The sequence below is a fragment of the Panulirus ornatus genome, chromosome 63 (genome assembly GCF_036320965.1).
Source record: "Panulirus ornatus isolate Po-2019 chromosome 63, ASM3632096v1, whole genome shotgun sequence".
Taxonomy (NCBI): Eukaryota; Metazoa; Arthropoda; class Malacostraca; order Decapoda; family Palinuridae; genus Panulirus; species Panulirus ornatus.
In genome coordinates this window covers 11,532,915-11,555,947 of record NC_092286.1, presented here as the reverse complement: position 1 = coordinate 11,555,947, position 23,033 = coordinate 11,532,915, and the positions used below count along the sequence as shown (strand labels likewise).

The 23,033-nt window shown below is 42.4% G+C and overlaps 1 protein-coding gene across 1 annotated transcript; it reads right to left on the bottom strand.

The window, feature by feature from the left end:
* Positions 1-9,461: 9,461 nt before the first annotated feature.
* On the bottom strand, positions 9,462-13,561 carry LOC139745925 (uncharacterized). Its single transcript, XM_071656610.1, has 2 exons — positions 12,654-13,561; positions 9,462-9,614 (listed from the first exon to the last, which is right to left on the bottom strand). Exon 1 carries the CDS (start codon positions 13,401-13,403, stop codon positions 12,774-12,776), a length of 630 nt encoding a protein of 209 aa, XP_071512711.1. The 5' UTR covers positions 13,404-13,561; the 3' UTR covers positions 9,462-9,614; positions 12,654-12,773.
* Between the last annotated feature and the right edge of the window lie 9,472 nt (positions 13,562-23,033).

Here is a 23,033-nt window from a genome sequence, read left to right as displayed (position 1 = left end):
AGCCAATGTTGTGCCTTTTTTCTTTCCCTCGACAAAAGAAACATTTTCATGTCTGATAGGTCTGTCTAATGAGTTCCACATTACTGGTCTAATTTCTACCCCTGTGATGGGGGAAAGTGATAATACTGGACCCCGAACTTTGATAAATAATGGTATGGTTGTCGTATGTGGGGAACAACTCTATATATCTAGAACGAGGCCTTCTGTTCAAACCAAGATGATTCAGTCAGTCTCCAACCGACGCAACAAGAGTTTGAGAAGCGTAACTCATATTTTTGTCTAAAAGTGGGTGAGTTTGTTTCAACATTCTGAATAAGTACATATGAGGGTTCAAGACTAAACACCACAGGTTCCATATTAATTCGATGTACATAGCAGATGGCATATGTAGAGTCACATGTAGACCTTCATAATCACGTTGGTGGACAGATAAATGTATATATAGCAACAGAGAGAGATTCGAACCGAGATGAGGTTGTGACACACATTAAAAACACCACAAGAAGTCTAGTAAGTGTGTATGTGTGTGTCTTTTAACCTCCGTGTGGCCGAGGCAGCCAAGGTTGCCTTACCCAGGGTTCGAATCCCTCTATTGGTGTGTAGACCTTAACAACTTGGTTTGTGTTGGGGATTCGAGGTCGATCGTCTCATTAGACACAGGTGACCATATACACAGTGACTGCACTTCTTACTCACTCCAGGATGAGTGAGACTAGAAACCTAGCAAGCGCTTGCAAAGCCTAACCACAGCTGCAGTGTGAGCCCATATGCCATATGACACAACTCCGTTACAATGACCCATTCCTCCCTTGATGTCGTCTCGCTGTACATTGTGTGTGTGTGTGTGTGTGTGTGTGTGTGTGTGTGTGTAATTTCGTATCTTTATAGATGGAGCTCAGTGTCGAGAGCTACTCGTCCAGGAGAGGACTTTGGTTTATGTCAGCCAAACGAAGAATCTGAAGCCCCTCAGAACAGTGCTTTACCATCATGAAAAGAGAAAACTTATTTCCCTCAATTCAAGAACTCGCACAGCATATACTATTGCCAGATGAAGGTATTAGAAGTATTTGTACCCCACAAAGTATCACCTTACGTGTGATGGTAGAGATAAAACACCAGCTATGTCGTGTGTGTTTACGATATAGAGCATCTCTACCATTTCTTTACCTCGCTCATAAACGAACCCAAGAATTCAATATGTGATAAAAAAAGGAGTCTCAAAAGCTCACAGTATGTGGCTATGCTCAATAGGAATTCCTTCTGATGTGTATAATCTAACGTCAATGACAAAAATTGTTGAGATATCTTTCAGGTGGCATAAACCTCCTGCCTCGCTCATCTCTGAAAGAGAAAGAGAGAAAGAAAAAAAATACATCAATAACACTTCTACCACTTGCTTCTACTTTCAGTTTCTGGGTCTGGGAACACACAGCACGACACTTTGCTATATAAAACTGGCTCCACTGAAAAGACCAGACGACGACGAGGAGAAAGAAAACCTCAGTAGAAGTTCACATGAGCTGGCAAGTTTTTTTTTTCCCCCTCGAGTCTTGTCTGTTGTTACTGGCCGACTTTCGCCGGTGGCCCAAACGGCGCACGTACCGGAAGCATGTGTGTTGGTCACACCTTTACTCAGCGCTGAGAATATCCGAGATAATACGACTCGATTGCGATGGTCGTAAACATTCTGTCGACGTTTGTACATATGATAAGTGAATACTATCACGTGCGCTCAGACACACACGCTCACAAACATGTACATTCAGACACGCGTACAATGATGTGCGCTCAGACACACACGCTCACAAACATGTACATTCAGACACGCGTACAATCATGTGCGCTCAGACACACACGCACGTAAACACGTACATTCAGACACGCATAAACACGTACGCTCTGACACGCATGAACACGTACGCTCAGTCACGCATGCACACAAACACGTACATTTAGACACGAATAGACACGCACACTCAGACACGCACAAACACGTACGCTCTGACACGCATAACACGTACACAAAAACACATGTGTGTGTAGAATTAGACACGCACAAACAAGCACACAAAGACACATATGTGTAAAATTAGACACGCACAAATACGTTCACAAAGACACGTGTGTAAGATTCCCCTCTCTTACTGTACAAATAGATAGTCACAGATAGATGAAACTACTCACACACACACACACACACACACAGTAGTACGCCCATAGCAAATCCCAGCTGTTCATCCCCTCCCTTGGGGCTGGTCGATAAATGGGTACCTGGCTCGCGTGTGTGTGTGTGTGTGTGTGTCTGTGTGTACGTAAAGGTTGGAAACTTTCCACGGACGATTCCTATGTAAGTCTTTGTGACGTTATGGGAACGAAGCCTCTTCATGTTGAGGTTAAGGGTATCGAACCCATGACACAGCATTCTTAGCTTCCTACCTGAGTCATTCAGCAATAGATCTTGTGCTTTTCCTAAAAAAGCTTCGTGGTTTATCTGTCTGTTTGCTGCATCATGGGATGGTTGATCGTATGTTGCACATCAGGGGACTCTAAGCGCAAGTCTGCATTTGTGAATATGCGTGTGTGTGTGTGTGTGTGTGTGTGTTGGATTTATCTGTCTTCTTGTGTATGTATGAGTGAGTTCGTGCAGACACAGCCGCGCGTCTGCGTGTGTGTATATATACATGTTGTATGTGTCTTTTTTGTGTATATATGAATTACGTGCGTGCATACACAACCGCACGTCTGCATGTATGTGTGTGGATACATACATGTTCATTTGTGTATGTGTGAATGTAATGACCTATTTGTATTGTATGGGGACGGGGTTTTTACGCTGACTGCCATACACCTTTAATTTCTGCATGCTGTAATAACCATGTCCATTAGTCATTCTGTCCCACTCATCCACATACACATTTTCTTTTTTTAATATATTTCCGTCTTAATTCCTTGTTTTGTTATCTGGATATTCTATCCCTACACATGTCGATGATCTATACACTGCCTAAATTATCAATATGTTTCAAAAGACTAGATGTGATTAGGTCACCCCTCACTCTTCTTTCATTTACGGTGGGCAAATTTGATGAATATATATATCCCTGGGGATAAGGGAGAATAAGGGAGAAATAATACTGCCCACGTATTCCCTGCGTGTCGTAGAAGGCGACTATGAGTGACGGGAACAGGTGGCTGGAAATCCTCCATTCCTGTATCATTTTCCAACAGAAGAAGCAGAGCAGGGAGCCAAGTGAAGAATTCTCCCTCTAAGGCCCTGTCATCTGTTCCTGACACCACCACACTCTTACCACCGCCTCGCCAAAAAACCATCACCCCACCTCACCTGAGTATCGCTGGAGTCGTCATCTCTCTCTCTCTCTCTCTCTCTCTCTCTCTCTCTCTCTCTCTCTCTCTCTCTCTCTCTCTCTCTCTCTCTCTCTCTCTCTCTCTCTCCTTCCCTCTGCAAGTCATGGCACCACATCGCTGCCTGTCTCGGTCTCAGAACCAGTTTCTCTCTCTCTCTCTCTCTCTCTCTCTCTCTCTCTCTCTCTCTCTCTCTCTCTCTCTCTCTCTCTCTCTCTCTCTCTCGGTCTCGACGAGAACCTCCCCCTTCTGCCTGCCAGGTGTGGAAAGTGAAGACGTAGATGTTTGTGACCCGTGTGTTCGGCGGGCCGGACTAACTCGTCTCTCTCTCTCTCTCTCTCTCTCTCTCTCTCTCTCTCTCTCTCTCTCTCTCTCTCTCTCTCTCTCTCTCTCTCTCTCTCTCTGACGGTGGGAATGATGACCCGATCTCACACCGTCGGTGTTGATCATAACGTTCCACGGGTGATAAGAGACAGGCAAATGTTGTGGCACATCGTGGTGCATGAGCCACGCACACACACACACATTACTGAGGATGGTTTGGTGGTGAAAGCACACACACACACACACACACACACACACACACACACACACACAATACTAAGGATGGTTTGGTGGTAGTAGTGGTGGTAGTGGTGGTGAGAGCATGATCGTACCCAGTGAGCTGGTTGCCTGGGGGTGAGGGGGTGTGTGTGTGTGTGTGGGATTAGCTGGGGGATCCGCTTTTTGCCTCCTCACAGCAAGTTGGTCCCACCATGACTCAGCTTACTCACCCAGGAGAGGCGGGCGGTCGAGTGCCTCTGGCAGGAGGAGGAGGAGGAGGAGGAGGAGGAATACGAAAGAAAGGAGGAGGGAGAAAGTAGGAGGAAAAAGAGGAAGAGGGAGAGAAGTAGGGTAGAATTAAAGGTGGAAGAGCCTGAAGCGAAACGAGACAATGGATGAAGGTAAGCGAAGAATGGAAAAGAAAGGGAGAAAGAAGATGAAAGGGATAGAAATGAAAGAAGTGCGCAATGGACCGAAGAATGAATGGTTAGCACAGAGTGAAAGCTTAGTTCAAAATGGAGGAAGAGAGAGAGAGAGAGAGAGAGAGAGAGAGAGAGAGAGAGAGAGAGAGAGAGAGAGAGAGAGAGAGAGAGAGTTGGATAATATATGGCTTTCGAACAATGGAGAGCGTGTATAGGCACGCTGCTCTTTCATCCTCCCAAAACACACACAAAAAGACACCCTCAAAACGTATCTTAATAAATGCATGAATACATACGGTACGTGTGTATATATATATATGTATATATATATATATATATATATATATATATATATATATATATATATATATATATATATATATATATATATATATATATATATATATATATATATATATATATATTGAGAAACACGACACTATAAAGCACTTCACGACACCAGTACAACACTACACACATAGGACACGCTGCAGTACGCGATAAGTTCTGGGAAACCCTACACTTCGCGCCGTAACAAAACGCTACGCTTGATTACACACGCCTTGAGAACCACTGCACCCCCGGAACTGAGCGGGGGGACCACGGATACCATATACGTGCACACGATAAGTGGGGCAGAACGCTGTCATGCGAAGTTTGGCGAAGTTGTGGGGAAAATGATTATTCATCGGGATCAAAGTTTATTTATCATGATTTCCATCTTTTTTTAATCCATGGGATCTTGGTTAATGGCTGGGTTTCATTTCTACAGAGTGAAGGTGGTGAGGATGTATTCGTAGATAACTGGATGTAATGAAATCAGAGATTATAAATTTGTCACGAAAATTAAAGAGATGTTTTGATTCCTTATGATGGATTCTAGGTAGAGTATGAGGGGTATCTGAACAATATTTTGATATCTGTTATTCTGGTTATGGTACAGGCGTGTTAGAAATCATAAGTAACAAAGTGTGAGTGAAATCCTCCCATAGCAGTACATGGGAAGGGGAGGTAACGGGAGACCTGATGGTCTATGACGATTTTTTTTTTTGTGTTTCAAGTTGTCTATATCAATGGTAGAAAAGGGATGGCAAAGCACGGAGCATCTTTTGCACCCACAACACCCCAACACAGCATTTCTCTCAGCACACCTTACAGAGAGAGAGAGAGAGAGAGAGAGAGAGAGAGAGAGAGAGAGAGAGAGAGAGAGAGAGAGAGAGAGAGAGAGAGAGAGAGAGGTGTATTCCATTACCTCAGCAACATGGAGCTAACCCTCTGGCCAATGCATTCCACAGATAGTCATTCTTAGGGGAAATTTTCTCACACGTGTACGACGCTTGCGACAATCCAGCCATGGGAAGTGTGGCTGTTGAAATGTACCTCAGTAACGTCTACATACGACAGCTAGATGGGGGTTTACATTCACCCTCTCCAGACTGCGTAGCCCATTCAGAAGACGAAAATTGTCTCCTTCATTGGTGAGAAATCATCCTCCCTTCTCATAGATACATAAGATGAAGATAATCATCGTTAAACACTAGTGCTACTAATTGCTCGTCGTCATATGGTGAATAAAGACACTCTTATATGTCTCCCAGGGAGCTGCAATTACTTTAGAAGACCACGAAATGTCACACAGATAAACATACATATGAGGCGGATGAGAAATCACGCTACAGGGATCCAATTATACATTATTGATTGATCAATCGTCGTGAAATGATTACATTCATATGTCTAATGGCAAAGAAGAAAGTACAATATGCCGCGAGGTAATCTTCATGCAGCACAGAGATAGCATCTTGGATGGGATGTTTCGAAAGGTGAAAGTGTGTATTTGGGTTTTTCTCTGGGAGATTGCAAAGTGAAATCAAAGTAAACATTACTGCCCGGGATGACACACACACACAAACACACAAACACACACACACACACACACACACACACACACACACACTTTGAAAGTACAGAGGCGAACCCTTTCATCATCCTACGGTCTTGCAATGAACAGTAACGTTCCTGCAATGAACAGTAACGGTCTTGTTATGAACAGTAACGACCCTTTTAATGAACAGTAAATTGGAAGTAATGACTGTTACACTGTCAGACTAAATACTCTTCTACTGAAAGGAAATTCATCTTTTATCTAACTCCATTTAAACCATTTGTGGTCTGCGAGCTTACCATTAGTGATTGAACAGGAGAATGGTCTTCTATGGTGCGTGCATACGACCATACGTGGCTTCTTTATACCTTAATGAGGGAAAATGAATATTCTGAGGTATCGAACTATACATGTCTCTAACATTGTAAAGAAATTACACAATACGGGATCATGAACAGTTTGAGATCAGAGGTTTCAACATCTATGCTTCTCCTACAAGACTGTTTGAACTGTCGTGATCAGCTAGAAGCCTACCAATTGCTTCTTAAACACTGTTCGTCAATGGACTTGGCAGATAGAGTCTTAAGAATTTAGTGTGGATGGGCGTGTGTGTAGCGTAAACCTCAACTGTATGAGTAATACTAAAATTCCTGAACTGGTTACTTTCGCTGCTCTGTGTCTTTTATTTCCACATCTATATGAGACTTTTCGAAACAATATATATATATATATATATATATATATATATATATCGGCAAGTGCATTAGCCGCTCTCGAGTATATCAACAAGAGAAAGGAGAGTGAAAGTGAAGACAGATGGTAAGAGCAACAAGGAAAGTAAAGCTTGACTCGTCGAAGGAAAAGGTGGTGTGATCTCTGTCTGGGATCAGGTCTATCTGCTGGCACTGGGTCGCACATCAACATCTGATATTAGAACTGAATATTATAGACACGGGAGACGATTCTAGTCATATATATATATATATATATATATATATATATATATATATATATATATATATATATATATATATATATATATATATATATATATATATATATATATATATATATATATATATATATATATATATGCCCCAGGTACACTCAACAAATCAATGCCTTTATAGCTCGAACATTCACATTTGTCCGCTTTGCCTTTTGTGCAGTGGCACTACGCATATTTTCTACCAGTCTACAGGCACCTCAAACATACATTGCAAATTCTAACTAACCAATCAGCAGCTCTGTCACACCCTATCCTGAGAAATTCAACTGCAGTCCCATCCTATCCAGCCGCTTTGCCACACTGCATCATATGCAGGGCAATCACCACCTCTTCTCTTTTTACTCGAACACTTCTCATTCCTAAAACTCTTCTCATACCTCCACTATCCAAAGACTTTGATATCTAAAAGTCTGAACAGCTCTTCAAAATGCTCACCCCATCTCTTCACCATTTCATTGCCTACTACCACATTCCCATCTGTTCTCTTCACTGATACTCCCATTTGTGTTTCTCATAAACGAACAACTTAACTTCCTCATTTTACCATTCAGTACCTTTGCTTACACGCCTACATCACACTTTCCGCATGTATCACACTTCTCTTGCACACGTAAGCATTGCTTTCCTAAATACCTTCCATTCCTTGTTGACTCCCTTAGTTTCGATTACTCTCACCTTCTACCTTTCCTTAAAAAGTCTATCTTGGTGTCTCCTCACACATGCCTCTTTTCCATACTCATTCACTTTCATTCACCTCTCTATCCTACCTACATCATTTCCTCCTTTCCTAAAGCCTTCACAAACTTTCACCCTCGCTTCCATAAAGTAAGAATCTAGTCATTTCAACAGCTGCCCTTCTCAGCACAATTACGTTAAAGAATCTCTCCTTAGTACACCTGCCTGTCAGCCCATTATCCAATACTGCTCGCTCACCATCATCCTCACTCACCCAAGCATACTTACGTATGTTCACTTCCTTTTTTTGAGTGTGAAAAAGCCAGTATTCCCATTTCCGCACTCAACCCCATAAGATGTTCATCATTTTGATTCACACTGGGTATCTGATGCTCCCACGCCCTCCCTCCGTAGTCATACCGTCAACTGTCACTTCACCCACTCTTGCAGTCAAAGCGCCCATCACTCATCTCCTTCCAAAACAATCACCTCTCTTCCTCACTCCTCTCGTTACTAAGTGCATGATCGTTAACAATCACCAGCCTCTCATAATCCACTTTCCTTCTCACCATCATTAAGCTTGTAGTTCATTTCCTAACACTTTTCCATAGATTCCCGGATCCCTTAGAGTAATTGTGACATCCTCTCTGTACTCTGTACTTTCAGTACTTTAATCAGATACTTTTTGTACAATATTCAGATGTGTGAAATTCACTGCTATGTAGGTTAACTCTTAGCATCTTAAAGATTAATTTCCAAGGGACTAAAATGATTATCATTATCATCATTATCATTATTATCATAATAATTATCATTATTATTATTATTATTATTATTATTATTATTATTATTATTATTATTATTATTATTATTATCATTATATTATCATTGTCATCATTATTATGATTATTGTTATTATCATTATTATCATTATCATAATCATTATTATTATTATTATCATTATCATTATTATCATTATTATTATTACTATTATTATTATTATTATTATTATTATTATTATTATTATTATTATTATTATTATCATTGTTATCATTATTGATATTGTTATCATTTTTATTATCATTATCATTATCATTATGATATTATCATATTATCATTTATCATCATTATCATTGTTATTATCTTTATCATTACTTTCCTTACTACCATCATGACTATTATTATTTAATGTATCATTATTGTTACCATTACTGATATTGCCATTGTTATTGTTATCGTTTTTTATCATCATCATCATCACCATTTGCTATTGGATATATATTTCGAAGATAGGGTTTAGTTTTTATTTTCTATCTTTTTTTTTATCAAACTTTCAAAAGACTTTCTCTTGGTGTCAATTCGCCTCCCTGACAACGATGCCATGACCCCCACTCACAGAAGACTTTCGCAAACCATAATCCAGAAATACGACGATACAGTTCTAATACCTATACTTCATTACAATGTGACTCTGATATACATTATATTTACGTTCTCCAACTGAGTATTGTAGTAATGAAACTTGAAATACCAGGGCATGGAGGAATTCAGTGAGAAGACAGTCCACTCGTATTAACATTTATTCATAAAAAATAGAGTATTACATAGAAAAAAAAATAAAGATATTTACAGTATTGTACATTTAACAACAGACAACAACGAGGACAGTAACAACCAAGGGGCAATTAGGTGGGCGTTCTTCTCTATCTGCCATAACCTGTAACGAAGTTAGAAGACCAGTTAGCGAGCGTAAAATGATAATATAATCAGTTTGCAAAAAAATAATATAATGAAGAAAACTACTTGCAACTACCCATGCATATGTAACAACATATGCATATTTGCCACAAATTTTTCTAAGTACCTCTTGCTTTGTTCAACGTATGTCAAAGTAGACACCTTTTCTATTGTCAGCAAAAGATATTTGCTAAGTATCTTACACACGTGTGCATACCGGGAAGAGTGTCGGTGCATATATGAACTCGAAAGAGATGAGTATGACAGTGCATGTGCATGTGTTGAATACGTAAGCGCCTTTCTAATGGAAAGGTGGGCTTAGCCTCGAAGCGCATGCTCATACCACTGAAGTAAGTCACCACAATTACAACGAGATGAATGATATGGGTCTGACATGAAGTCTTTTCATGATTTCACATTATAACTCTCTTTGAAATAGGATCTTAAAACTATTTAAGAATTCCAGTCTGAACAAAGTGTCGGGAGGAGACAAGATGCCTCGAAAGGAACACCAGTAGCTTGTTACTAGAGTTTGTATTCCTTTACTGACCTTTTAATGCATCTCCAGAAGAGGTATTAGTAGGGTGATGTTCATGAAACATAATGCTGGTCAATTGCTGTCCAAGTACTGATGGACCTAGTAGTGCCTTTCGCATAAGCTAATGAGCAGTGGTTTAATGAATGATGGGACAATTAGTGATGTCTTTCACATAAACTAATGGGCAGCTGTTGAATATGTAGGAGATAAATGTAGATTTTATCAACATGAGGGTAAAAAACAACCCTTGAATAGACAAAGACAGATGTGAAGGTTCTTGTAGCAGAAGCTAATGAGTAGTTGTAAACATGACCAACGCCTGAGTAAATAAAGTGAGATTTGAAGGTTCTTACAGCCTTATATAACCTGATGAGGAGTTGTGGACATGATCAACGCTTGAATATATAGAGGGAGATCTGAGGGTTCTTGTAGCGTAAGCTAATGAGTAGTTGTAGACGAGAAATGCTCTCATGTGAGGCTTGGGGTGAACGTAACACAGGTGAACGAAAGGGTCGAAGATGATCCAACTGGGAAGAAATGACACAACAGGGCTTGAGTCCTGATGTACACCATAACATAAAAAGTGACTTTGAATAAAACATAAGATTTGATTGAATATCTTACCGAAGTGAAAATCACCGGAGAAGGGAGAAATAGGGAGAGAGATAGAGAGAAAGGAAAATAACATCATGCAACACTGGTGATAAAACAAAACACAGACAGAAGAAAAAAAGAAAATAAAAAAAGACAAACACCAAGTCTCTCTCTCGAGCTGAACCGAGGGCGAAAGTTCAAAGTGATACTCAATATCAAGTTTTTACTCCTACCTGGAATTCTCTCTCCCACCTCCTCCTCCTCCTCCTCCTCGCACCACCAGCGCCCGTAGCAAGAACGAGGGTGCAAAACAAAGGCCTTGCAGTATGGTCGTTAACTCTTAACATAGAGCTTTAGGGGAGGTCAGTATTGACACGCAAAGTGCCGTGTTCTGCAGGTAAACTGTGAAGGTACTGTAGGAAGCCGCTCCCTTCACGAGTAATGCAAAGACTTGATTGCTTGTGAGGGTGAAATTTTTGCTTTTCTCAAGTAAAAATGGAGTCTACTTTCACACCAGTCTTGGTGAATACTCTCTCTCTCTATCTCTCTCCCTCTCTCTCTCTCTCTCTCTCTCTCTCTCTCTCTCTCTCTCTCTCTCTCTCTCTCTCTCTCTCTCTCTCTCTCTCTCTCTCTCTCTCTCTCTCCACATACACACAATAACAACAAGAGACAGGAGTGACCTGATTCCTGCCTTCGAGTTTCTAAATCAGACGTCGACAGTGAACGCTTCAACATGAGATATATTGACAGAGTAGCCAGGGGTCATTAGAAGAAGCCAAGTTAGGAGGGCGCCTGTTAGAAAGGACGTAGAGAAATATATATATATATATATATATATATATATATATATATATATATATATATATATATATATATATATATATATATATATATATTTATATATATATATATATATATATATATATATATATATATATATATATATATATATATATATATATATATATATATATATATATATATATATATCGTCAATGGGTAGGAAGGTGTGCAATCACTTGGACGAAGTCCTCATTTCAAAGTAGTCTATCACTTCCTTTGGTACTGATTGTAGCGCAGCCTCGAAAACAAAAGGGGCTTTTGGGTTATACGATGATTCAACTGTTTTCAGAGAGGGTTTGGAAGCGATACTGAGCGTTTTAAGAGTGGTCAGAACTTCCGGGAGGACTGTGAGGGACATATGACGTCTATAAACGTTGAAACGTCTGTAACAATGACCCTACTGGATATGTATATGTGTTCCTCAGAAGTTTTACTTCTTGTGTGAGTGTGTGTGTGTGTGTGTGTGTGTGTGTGTGTGTGTGTGTGTGTGTGTACACATACTGGAGTAAAGACAAGATATGTATATATATATATATATACACAAAGTTAAGAGACGAGACAATATGCGAGCGAGACTTTCTCTTCCTAACGCACAGATGATGACACACACACACACACACACACACACACACACACACACACACACAGAGTGAAGCTCGAATTTCATCTTGATTGTCACTTGAAGTCTGTTATCATCTTCCAAGCACCTTTCACGCTCTCACTTTCATCCGGGGGAAAGAAGAAAAAAGAAAAGAATGAGAAGTGAGGTTCTCAAGTGAAAGCAGATGTGAGAGGCAAGACCAGGGTGTGAGGGAGGGACGGGGATGAGTGAGGAGGAGGAGGAGGAGGAGGAAGCAGCAGCAGTAGGAAGTGAGACACCCACCCACCCTCTGGAGGTGAGTCGAGCGGACGGAGTCACGATAGTCATCATACACACACACACACACACACACACACACACACACACACACACACACACACACACACACACAGGCGCGCGCGCACTGTGGCAGCTACGGACGGACGGGGGTGTGTGTATCTTACCTGCATGGACGCCTCCGCCTCCGCCTCCGCCGAGTCCAGTGGAGTGTCCTCCGCCGCTGGCGAATCCTCCTCCGTGTCCTCCAGAGCCGACGAATCCTCCTCCTCCTCCTCCTCCTCCTCCTACCCCTCCTCCGTATCCTCCTCCTCCAAGTCCTCCAGAGCCGACGAATCCTCCTCCTCCTCCTCCTCCTCCATGCCCGCCAACGTCGAGGAATATGTCACCGTGTCCTCCTCCTCCTCCTCCTCCTCCTGCGTACCCTCCTCCTCCGCCAAGTCCTCCAGAGCCGACGAATCCTCCTCCTCCAACTCCTCCTCCAACTCCCCCTCCGTGCCCGCCAACGTCGAGGAATACGTCACCGTGTCCTCCTCCTCCTCCTCCTCCTCCTCCTCCTCCTGCGTATCCTCCTCCTCCTCCTCCAACTCCTCCTCCAACTCCTCCGCCAACTCCTCCACCGTGCCCTCCAACGTCGAGGAATATGTCACTGTGTCCTCCTCCTCCTCCTCCTCCTCCTGCGTATCCTCCGCCTCCTCCTCCAAGTCCTCCAGAGCCGACGAATCCCCCTCCTCCAATTCCGCCTCCGTGTCCTCCAGCGTCGATGACCACTCCTCCTCCTCCACTTCCGTATCCTCCTCCTCCGCCACCTCCATGTCCACCTCCGTGTCCTCCAGCGTCGATGAACACTCCGCCTCCACCACCTCCTCCTCCTCCGTATCCTCCTCCTCCTCCTCCACCTCCGTGTCCACCTCCATGTCCACCTCCGTGTCCTCCAGCGTCGATGAATACTCCTCCTCCACCTCCTCCACCTCCTCCTCCTCCTCCTCCTCCGTATCCTCCTCCTCCTCCACCTCCGTGTCCTCCAGCGTCGATGAGCACTCCTCCTCCACCTCCTCCTCCTCCTCCTTCGTATCCTCCTCCTCCTCCACCTCCGTGTCCTCCAGCGTCGATGAACACTCCTCCTCCACCTCCTCCACCTCCTCCTCCACCTCCGTATCCTCCTCCTCCACCACCATCGACGATTACGCCGCCATGTCCACCTCCAACACCGACACTAATACCGCCACCATCTCCAAATCCTCTGCCATATCCACCTCCGTGCCCATGCCCTCCTCCTCCTCCAAAACCTCCTCCTCCTCCTCCACCAAATCCACCTCCTCCTCCACCATATCCACCTCCTCCTCCACCATATCCTCCTCCTCCTCCACCATATCCTCCTCCTCCTCCACCATATCCTCCTCCTCCTCCACCAAATCCTCCTCCTCCAAATCCTCCTCCTCCACCATATCCACCTCCTCCTCCACCATATCCTCCTCCTCCTCCTCCTCCTCCACCATATCCACCTCCTCCTCCACCATATCCACCTCCTCCTCCTCCTCCACCATATCCACCTTGATACGAGCTCACGTAGTGGACGGTCTTGTAGTGGTGGACGGGGACGGTAATAGGGACATACATGTAGTCGTAGCCGCCACCTCCGCCACGCCCCTTCTTGCCACCACCGCCACCGCCCTTGAAGAACGGGGTAGCTTGGGCCACCACGCCCGCCACCACCAGCACCACCGCTACAACAGCTGCCACTCGCTGCCAGGGAGGAGAACACAAGTCAATAAAGTGCTAAGATTGTATCATCAAGGAGAACACAAGAGTCAATATAGTGCTAAGATTGTATCATCAAGGAGAACACAAGAGTCAATAAAGTGCTAAGATTGTGTCATCAAGGAGAACACAAGAGTCAATATAGTGCTAAGATTGTGTCGTCAAGGAGAACACAAGAGTCAATAAAGTGCTAAGATTGTGTCATCAAGGAGAACACAAGAGTCAATAAAGTGCTAAGATTGTGTCATCAAGGAAAACACAAGAGTCAATAAAGTGCTAAGATTGTATCATCAAGGAAAACACAAGAGTCAATATAGTGCTAAGATTGTATAATCAAGTGCTAAGATTTTTTGGACCCTACCACTAGGACCACTCAAGAGTCAGCTGATGAGTGTGTATGTGTACGCTGTTAGTGTGTGCGTGAGTGTGTATGTGTACGCTGTTAAGTGTGTGCGTATGTGTACGCTGTTAAGTGTGTGCGTATGTGTACGCTGTTAAGTGTGTATGTATGTGTATGCTGATGAGTGTGTATGTGTACGCTGGTAAGTGTGTACATATGTGTACGCTGGTAAGTGTGTACGTATGTTTACGCTCGTAAGTGTGTACGTATGTGTACGCTCTTAAGTGTGTATGTATGTGTACGCTCTTAAGTATGTATGTATGTGTACGCTGTTAAGTGTGTATGTATGTGTACGCTGTTGAGTGTGTAGTTTGTGTATGCTGATGAGTGTGTATGTGTACGCTGGTGTGTACGTATGTGTACGTTGTTGAGTGTTTACGTTTATGTGTATGCTGTTGAGTGTGTACGTATGTCTGCGCTGTTAAGTGTGTATATATGTGTGCGCTGCTGTGTACATATGTGTACGCTGGTAAGTGTGTACGTATGTGAACACTGTTAAGTGTGTACGTATGTGTACGCTGTTGAGTGTGTACGTATGTGTACGCTGTTGAGTGTGTACGTATGTGTACGCTGCTGAGTGTGTACGTCTGTGTACGCTATTGGATTACTGGTTATCGAGTGTACACGTTATGTTATGAGCTGTTTGAGGGCACTGGGAGATTCCCTTACAGTGGGGCCATAGCGTGAGGTTTGCTGTTTGATGACCTCGTATTTGATGTACTCTTCAGCAGGGTTGGTTTCAGAGTGATGTATTCACGTGAATTTGTTTCATCTCAAAGAAGTTACTCTTAAGTCATGTCTGAAGGCGTTTGAGCTAATTATTACTCGTAGTTACGAAGTATATTTTCCCCCTTTACGCATCACAAGGCATATGAAAAACGAGGTGGTGTTTATAGTATTGAATACCTGTTGTCGTATGCACAAGACCTTGGTGCTTATTGTACTGAATACCGTTGTCGTATGCACGAGACCTTTTTATTAGAAGGAGATGATCCAGATGTACCGGAGAGAGGTAGGGAGCACCAACCTCTCCTCTCACATCCTCTAATTCAAGCACGAGCCAAGAAATGTGCCGGGTTTCGTTAAACCCGTGGAACTCACCATGACTGCTGTAGCTCCTGTGCGGACTAGACAAGGAGAATCTGAAGACCAGGCGTTATATAGGATTCCTAGCGCCTCTCACCGCCAGCAGGAGAGAACATTCACTTGACCTCAGCTGGCGGGGTTCAGGTGACGAACAGAGTTGGGTAGCAGACTCGGCCCGCCACCTCCGCTTACTTCTCACGACCCTCCTTAAGAGCGGTGCTTCCAATGTTGGCCGCCAGGGGAAGGAGGAGGAGGAAGAAGAAGACTAAGAAGAAGAAGAAGAAGAGAACGACCCTCCTTAAGAACAGTGCCTCCTCTCTTGGCCGCCAGGGGAAGGAGGAGGAGGAGGAGGAGGAGGAGGTGGAAGAGGAGGAGGAGGAGGAAGAGGAGGAGGAGGAGGATTAGGAGGAAGAAGACGAAGAAGAAGAAGAGAACAAAGATAAAGGGAGTCTATATGATCAGTGTGATCTTGGGTCATATGATTATGTCGACAGGCTACGAGATTTTCAGTTTATAAACGTTTGAGAATGTTCTCATTCACTCCACACATTCATTGTTTACAAAGATCCTGTTAAATCTAAATTAATCGGCCCGGATTGCCTTATGATTCTGCTCAGCGTATGGGCCATTCATCCGGCCATATCCCCTATGGGTACGGTCTTGTAAATCATCTCTATTTCTCGTATGATCAGTTGACTCTGACCTTAGCACATGAATCTGCCGAGCTAAATGGAGTTAAGGGAAAGTGTTCGAACCAGAACTCATCCATCATTCTAACTCCGTTCGAAAAACTCACTTCGTAGCTTGTTGTTACGCTTCATAATTATAAAGAATATCGTGATGTACTCGATAGTTTGTAAATGATAACCTATAACTTCGAGTCATGAGGGGTGAGGTGAGAGAGAGAGACAAAGGTTCTGCGAGAGCTGAAGAGCTTGGAGAAAGAGAGAGCGTTATCTGGGAAGAGCAAAAGTGGGTGTATTTGAGGGTACAGTATAGTTCCAGCATTATCATCATATGGATGTGAGACATGGGCTATAGATAAGACTGTGCGGAGGAGGGTGGATGTGTTGGAAATGAAATGTTTGAGGATGACATGTGACAGGAGGTGGTTGGATCGAGTAAGAAATGAAAGGGTAAGAGAGATGTGTGGTAATAAAAAGAGTGTGGTTGAGAGAGCTGAAGAGGGTGTGCTGAAGATGTTTGGAGGTATAAAAAGAATGAGTGAGGAAAGGTTAGCAATGTGGATGTATAGGTCAGAAGTGGAGGGAACCAGGAGAACGACGATACCAAACTGGAGATGGAAAGATAAAGAGGAAAAGATTTCGAGCGATTTGGGCCTGAACATGCAAGAGGGTGAAAAGCGTACACGGGATAACGTGAATTTGGAACGATGTGTTATACAGGGATCGACGTGCTAACCCTGGACTAAATCAGGGCATGTGAAGTGTGCGGGATAAAACCTGGAAAAGTCTGTAAGGCCTGGTTGTGGATAGAGAGCTGTGGTTTCAGTGTATCACACAAGACAGCTAGAGAATGGATGTGAGCGGATGCGGCCTTTCTTCGTGTGTTCCTGGCGTATCTCGCTAACGCGGAAGACAGAGATCAAGTATATATATATATATATATATATATATATATATATATATATATATATATATATATATATATATATATATATATGAATTTACCTATCAAGTCCATCAATTACCTACAGTAACATTTCCCCTTAACGAAGTCACGGAACGAATTAACCCCACAACCTCTTCATCAATACACTTCTCAATTAGTAAATACACATAAAGTATCTATTGGCATTGGTATCTTAAATGGCCGCCAGTGTTCATGAGGTTAATTGCCCTCCTCACCCCCCAAACAACCTAATTCCTTCAACAATTAGAAACTGAAAGGGGATCTCCTCCTCACGATGGGAGGCGGAAGGCGAGAGAGGTTTGAGTTGCCATTCGAAAGGCTCTGCACAGACAATGAAAGTAACTTCGCTTCCTTAGTGTTGGGGGAGATAAAACACACACACACACACACACACACACACACACACACACACACACACACACACACACACATACACACACACACACACACACACACACACACACACACACACTCACACACACACACACACTTGTGCAGGCTGGGTCCACCGGCTTAAAGTCATTCTTGCCTCTGGCCTACCGTCCAACGCCATTCTATTTCTCTTGGTTATTCTGCATTTCCTTCACATCCACAATTAATACCTAACAAATATTTTCACATAAACAAGAAATAAGATGATATTCATCCTCAGTGAACATCTATCAAACATTTTCACGTAAAAATGACAAGATATTCTTCATCCACAGTCAATATTCAACAAATATTTTCACATAAACAAGACGTAAGATAATAATCATCCACAGACAATATTAAACAAACACTTCCACATAAACAAAACATAACGTAATCTTCAAAAAGACGTTTTGTTTATTTTTTATTTTTTGAAAAACACGACTAAAAAAGAAAAAAGAAAGGAGGACGATTTCTGGTATAACGCCCCAGGATGTGTTGATCAAAGAGACTGTGGTCGTTCTGTGATGAAGAGCCCCTCAGGAGACGAAGGCCAAGAGGGATAGCAAGAAGTGGAGGGGACAATGACATCTCCACACCACCTCACAGCCTGCGGGGTAATACGACCTCACCCTCGCCCGTTTGGGCTATGCGTCTCTCACCGCGCCCTCAAACCCAACACTAGGGGAGAGAGAGAGAGAGAGAGAGAGAGAGAGAGAGAGAGAGAGAGAGAGAGAGAGAGAGAGAGAGAGAGAGACTCACTCATGCCCAGCGAAGGGTGTCTCATCTGGGTCTCGCCCGTGTCTGGTGATGCGTGTGGGTGGTGGTGGTAGTGGTGGTGGTGATTAAAGTGATGGTGGAGGTGGTGGTGGTGGTGGGGGTGTTGTTGTGGTTTTGTGAGCGCTGTCATGTGCCACGTCACGATGGTTTGCGCGTATTTGCTTGTCAAATATACCATGCGGAAGGTGGAAAGTAGTCTGGTGAGAACCAAGGTGGAAAGTTTAGTAATGTGTGATAACTTAAGCTAACGTTGTATACGTATTTACACAACTGAAACCCAGAAAATCTGTTAAGGTATATATATATATATATATATATATATATATATATATATATATATATATATATATATATATATATATATATATATATATATATATATATATATATATATATATATATATATATATACATATATATGTGTGTGTGTGTGTGTGTGTGTGTGTGTGTGTGTGTGTGTGTGTGTGTGTTTCCTTCGTTAGCTAGGTAGCGCCACGAACAGACTGCACATCCACTGTCAAGCTGTCATGTATAATAACAAACCGAACCCAAATCTCCCACATCCACGTACCTCTCTCTCTCTCTCTCTCTCTCTCTCTCTCTCTCTCTCTCTCTCTCTCTCTCTCTCTCTCTCTCTCTCTCTCTCTCTCACATTGCTGCCTTCACCCGAGATGCCCTTGACTGAGGCAAGCTTTGCCAGTGTCGTGTCGGTTCACGTAATCAAAAGATATGCGAGCAAGGTATGAGGGCATATAGCCACTTATTCTTCTTATCAGTATAGATAACGGAAGAATACAAGTCGTGTATACATTAGGCATCACCAGAAAGGGGATTAGAATGATCATGGCTCGAGTCATGTGGCATAGGAAGAGAAGATCAATGACTAAACAGGATTTCGTGTCAATAGATGACCACAGTCTGTGAAATCATCATAGAAAAGAGGGTGAGGAAGATATGCCATCGAGTGGATGAGAATGGAAGATTACAAGGTGAAAGCAAAACGCTGATTTTAAAGCATCATAACCCCTTGTTTCTCGCTGGTCATTAATGGTCACAACAAGTGAATGTACGACTTCCAAACAGCATTTATATGCAAAGTTGCTATCACCGTAACCATTAATGGAAAACGGAAACAAGTCATGTAAAGATTTTATATATATACATGTATATTAATCTCTAACATTTGGGCCCTCTGGGGGTCAGTGACTTACACTAACGAGTATATGTACATTTACGGGTATGATATAAGTATTAGCGACAGAGGGCTGGAAACAACCATGTCTCGGGAACGTGTGAGTATTTCCAGGAAACGACACAAATCTACTTTACGAGATGCTTTCCCTGCCACCACTGGATATACACACGACTGAACGTCCTAGATACTGTAACGTAACGTGTTAATGACATCATCATCATTATTGTACCATCCTCTTAACGAAATATCTGATGGGTCTGTGGTGAAAGACTGAGGTCTGTGGTTACGACTGTGGTCTTTGGTAAGGACTGAGAGTCTGTAGTGAGGCCCTGGGTCTCTGATGAGGTGTATAGAATAGAGTCTTTGGATAGGACTGTGGTCTTTGGCACGGAGTGGAAGTCAATAGTGAGGACTTGGGTCTCTGGTAAGGTGTGTGGACTGTGGTGTGGAAAGTGGTTTGTGGTGGGGACTGGTAACTGTGGTCATGACTCGAGGTCTGTAGTGACGACTAAGGAATTCACTTTCGTCAGTCTCAAAGCGCCAGGGTAATGTAAATAAGAGGCGAAATATTGAACCATGAGGAAGCACGAGAGGAAATCGACGGAATCACATTTTATGAAGATTGAATAACAATCTAATCTTAAGCACTGTATCGTCAGCTGGTGATTATATGCCTTTCATCTGGGGTACAGTTTCATAACTTGTAGAATTTGCTCAGAGTTTGATAAGAACTGGAACTTAATGGCTATCAGTCTTTGTATTTCTTATCAACAAATTGCACGCATGTATCACTTTAAAACAGGCTTTACCATTCAAGAAATTTAACGTATATCTTCCTGCACTTTGTTAAATTATATTTTCCTCATTTCTCTACTAGTTCTTTCTCTCCTCTTGAGCCATCACCAGTATGACCAGGTGCGAGGCTGCTTCACATGCACGCACACACATACATCGGTGATGTACATTGTATTGGACTAAAAGGAAATCAACAGATAAATTGCATTCAGCCTCATCGGGTAACATAAGCCAAACATACGAAGTGCAGACGTTTTTGAGGGAGTGCATTGCCATGGGGGACATGTGGGCTCCACTGTGGTAGTAGGTGAGGAGCTGAGGTTTCGTCCTTGAACAGGTTATTGGCCCTTGAGGTGATTTGGTGAGTAAGTGGCACAGGGAATGAGATGCCCCCCTCCCCCCACCCATCCACACTTCCCTCACAAAACCCAGAAATTCAGCCTTTTTTTTTTCTCTTCTTTTAATCACCAGTTTCCCACACCCGCCACAAGACTTCCCGTGATTGTTCCCAGAATGTGGAAATCGCTGTGCCAGACGTCGATGACATAAGTGTTTGATGATGACTCATTAGGATCATCCTATTGCGTATATTGTTCTCTAACGATGACAGAAAGCGTCACTTTATTTTCAGCTTTTATATTTGCATTGTATATATCATGAAGTCACTCTGTCTCTTACTTGAGATAACAAGCTAGTGTTAGGCTTCTGTTACAGTGTTGTTAGGTCCCTCATCATGAGTCCTGTAACTTGCACGTCTTCCCTGTGCATTTTGACCAGCAGCCAACCTCTCATACTAGGCAAAAAAAAAAGATGTGAATGTGATCTTGAATGGATATGTAATATCCTGTGTTCCCCATACAAAAACTGAAAATGATACGCTTTTGATATACCACAATACCACATATTGCATTCTCGCATCTTTATCGACCAGACAAGTAAGTTTGCATGCCATATTCGCTAGTTCATCCATAATAAGTTCATTCCGTTTCTCTCTGGTCTGGAGAAACGAAAGCTCTTACTACCTGTTTACTATTCTGGTTTACACATGATACATTAAAGGAACAACAGGTATCCATTATATTCTTTCATATTCAGCTCCCAGCACTGGATTCAACGAACATATATTCTATCCTCTCCCTCACGTTAAAGACAGTATAAACTGTTTTCTGTTTTCTTCCTTGTGCATAACGCAGTAAACTACTTCCCACAGAGGGCTTCATGATGGAAATATTCAGTCGCAATTATGCCACAAGATCTCGTTCGCCCTTCCTAATATGAATCAAGGTATAACAAAGTGTAACAACGTCTATTGAGGTAAAGCACCACAACTGTGACGAAACTAACCAGCCAACAGCTTATAACGCAGTTCGAGATTCCCCAATACTGTCCCTATCTAGTAGGGTCATAGCCCTTCCTGGCAAGTCTAATGAGTCTATCAGGGATATCCATATCCGGGGACGTGGGCCCCTTACTTAAAGACCTATTAAATGAATCTATTTAGAATATCCACATCCAGGGACTTAGCTCTCATTAATCGATCAAAAACGAGTCTATCAGATATGTTTATATCTGGGTACATGGTGTTCAATGACAAGTCTAGTGAGCCTAGCAGGGACTGGCACGTTCATTTTTCTATAAACGAATATTTCTTTTATGGGATACTTAACGTTTTCAACTGAAATATACTAACCTTCTACTGTCCTCTAGTGAGAACCAGCAACAACAGTACACAACTTAACCTCTGGAGAGAAAGACGGAAGACCAGTAACAACAATACATTGTTTTCACTTCGTCCCAATATAGTCATTTCAGTTCTCGTTTCAAAATTCTAACATCAGTTTCATTTCTAACCTTATTTCCCTCGTGATGATCACTGCCTTTACATCATTATGATCACTGCTGATACAATGAATTTGGTGAGTCATTTTGAAATGTAGAATTTGTATTTGACGATGACTCATGTCAGTGCTGAAGAGTTTATAGTCAAATTAGTATCTTCTTTTTTTTCATAGTGATCGTCATAGCACGGTCGAGCAATATGCCCTGGTTAAGGCCATCTCGTATGAAAGAAGAAAAAGAAAAGTAGTTGATGAAAAGAAAGAGGAAATCAATCAGAGTCTAGTGAATTAAACTTGATCCGAAATTGATTATATAGTTGGTGCGTAAAATCTAAGAAAAAAGCTAAAGAGAAAGAGGAAATTAATTAATCAGAATTCAATTAATTGAAATCGATCCGAAATTAATCATATAGTTGGTGAGTAAAATCTAAACGAGAAAAAAGCTGAAGAAAATGAAAATAGATATTAACCAGAATTCAATTGACTGCAATTAATCAGAAATTCATCATACAGTTGGCGAATAAAAGCTCTCGTAATTCTGATCCTAGAGAGGGCTATCAAGTGTAGGAATGGCCCTTGCCATCCTTCATAGTGTACACGACAACGAGGTTAAGATCCCGATCTTGCC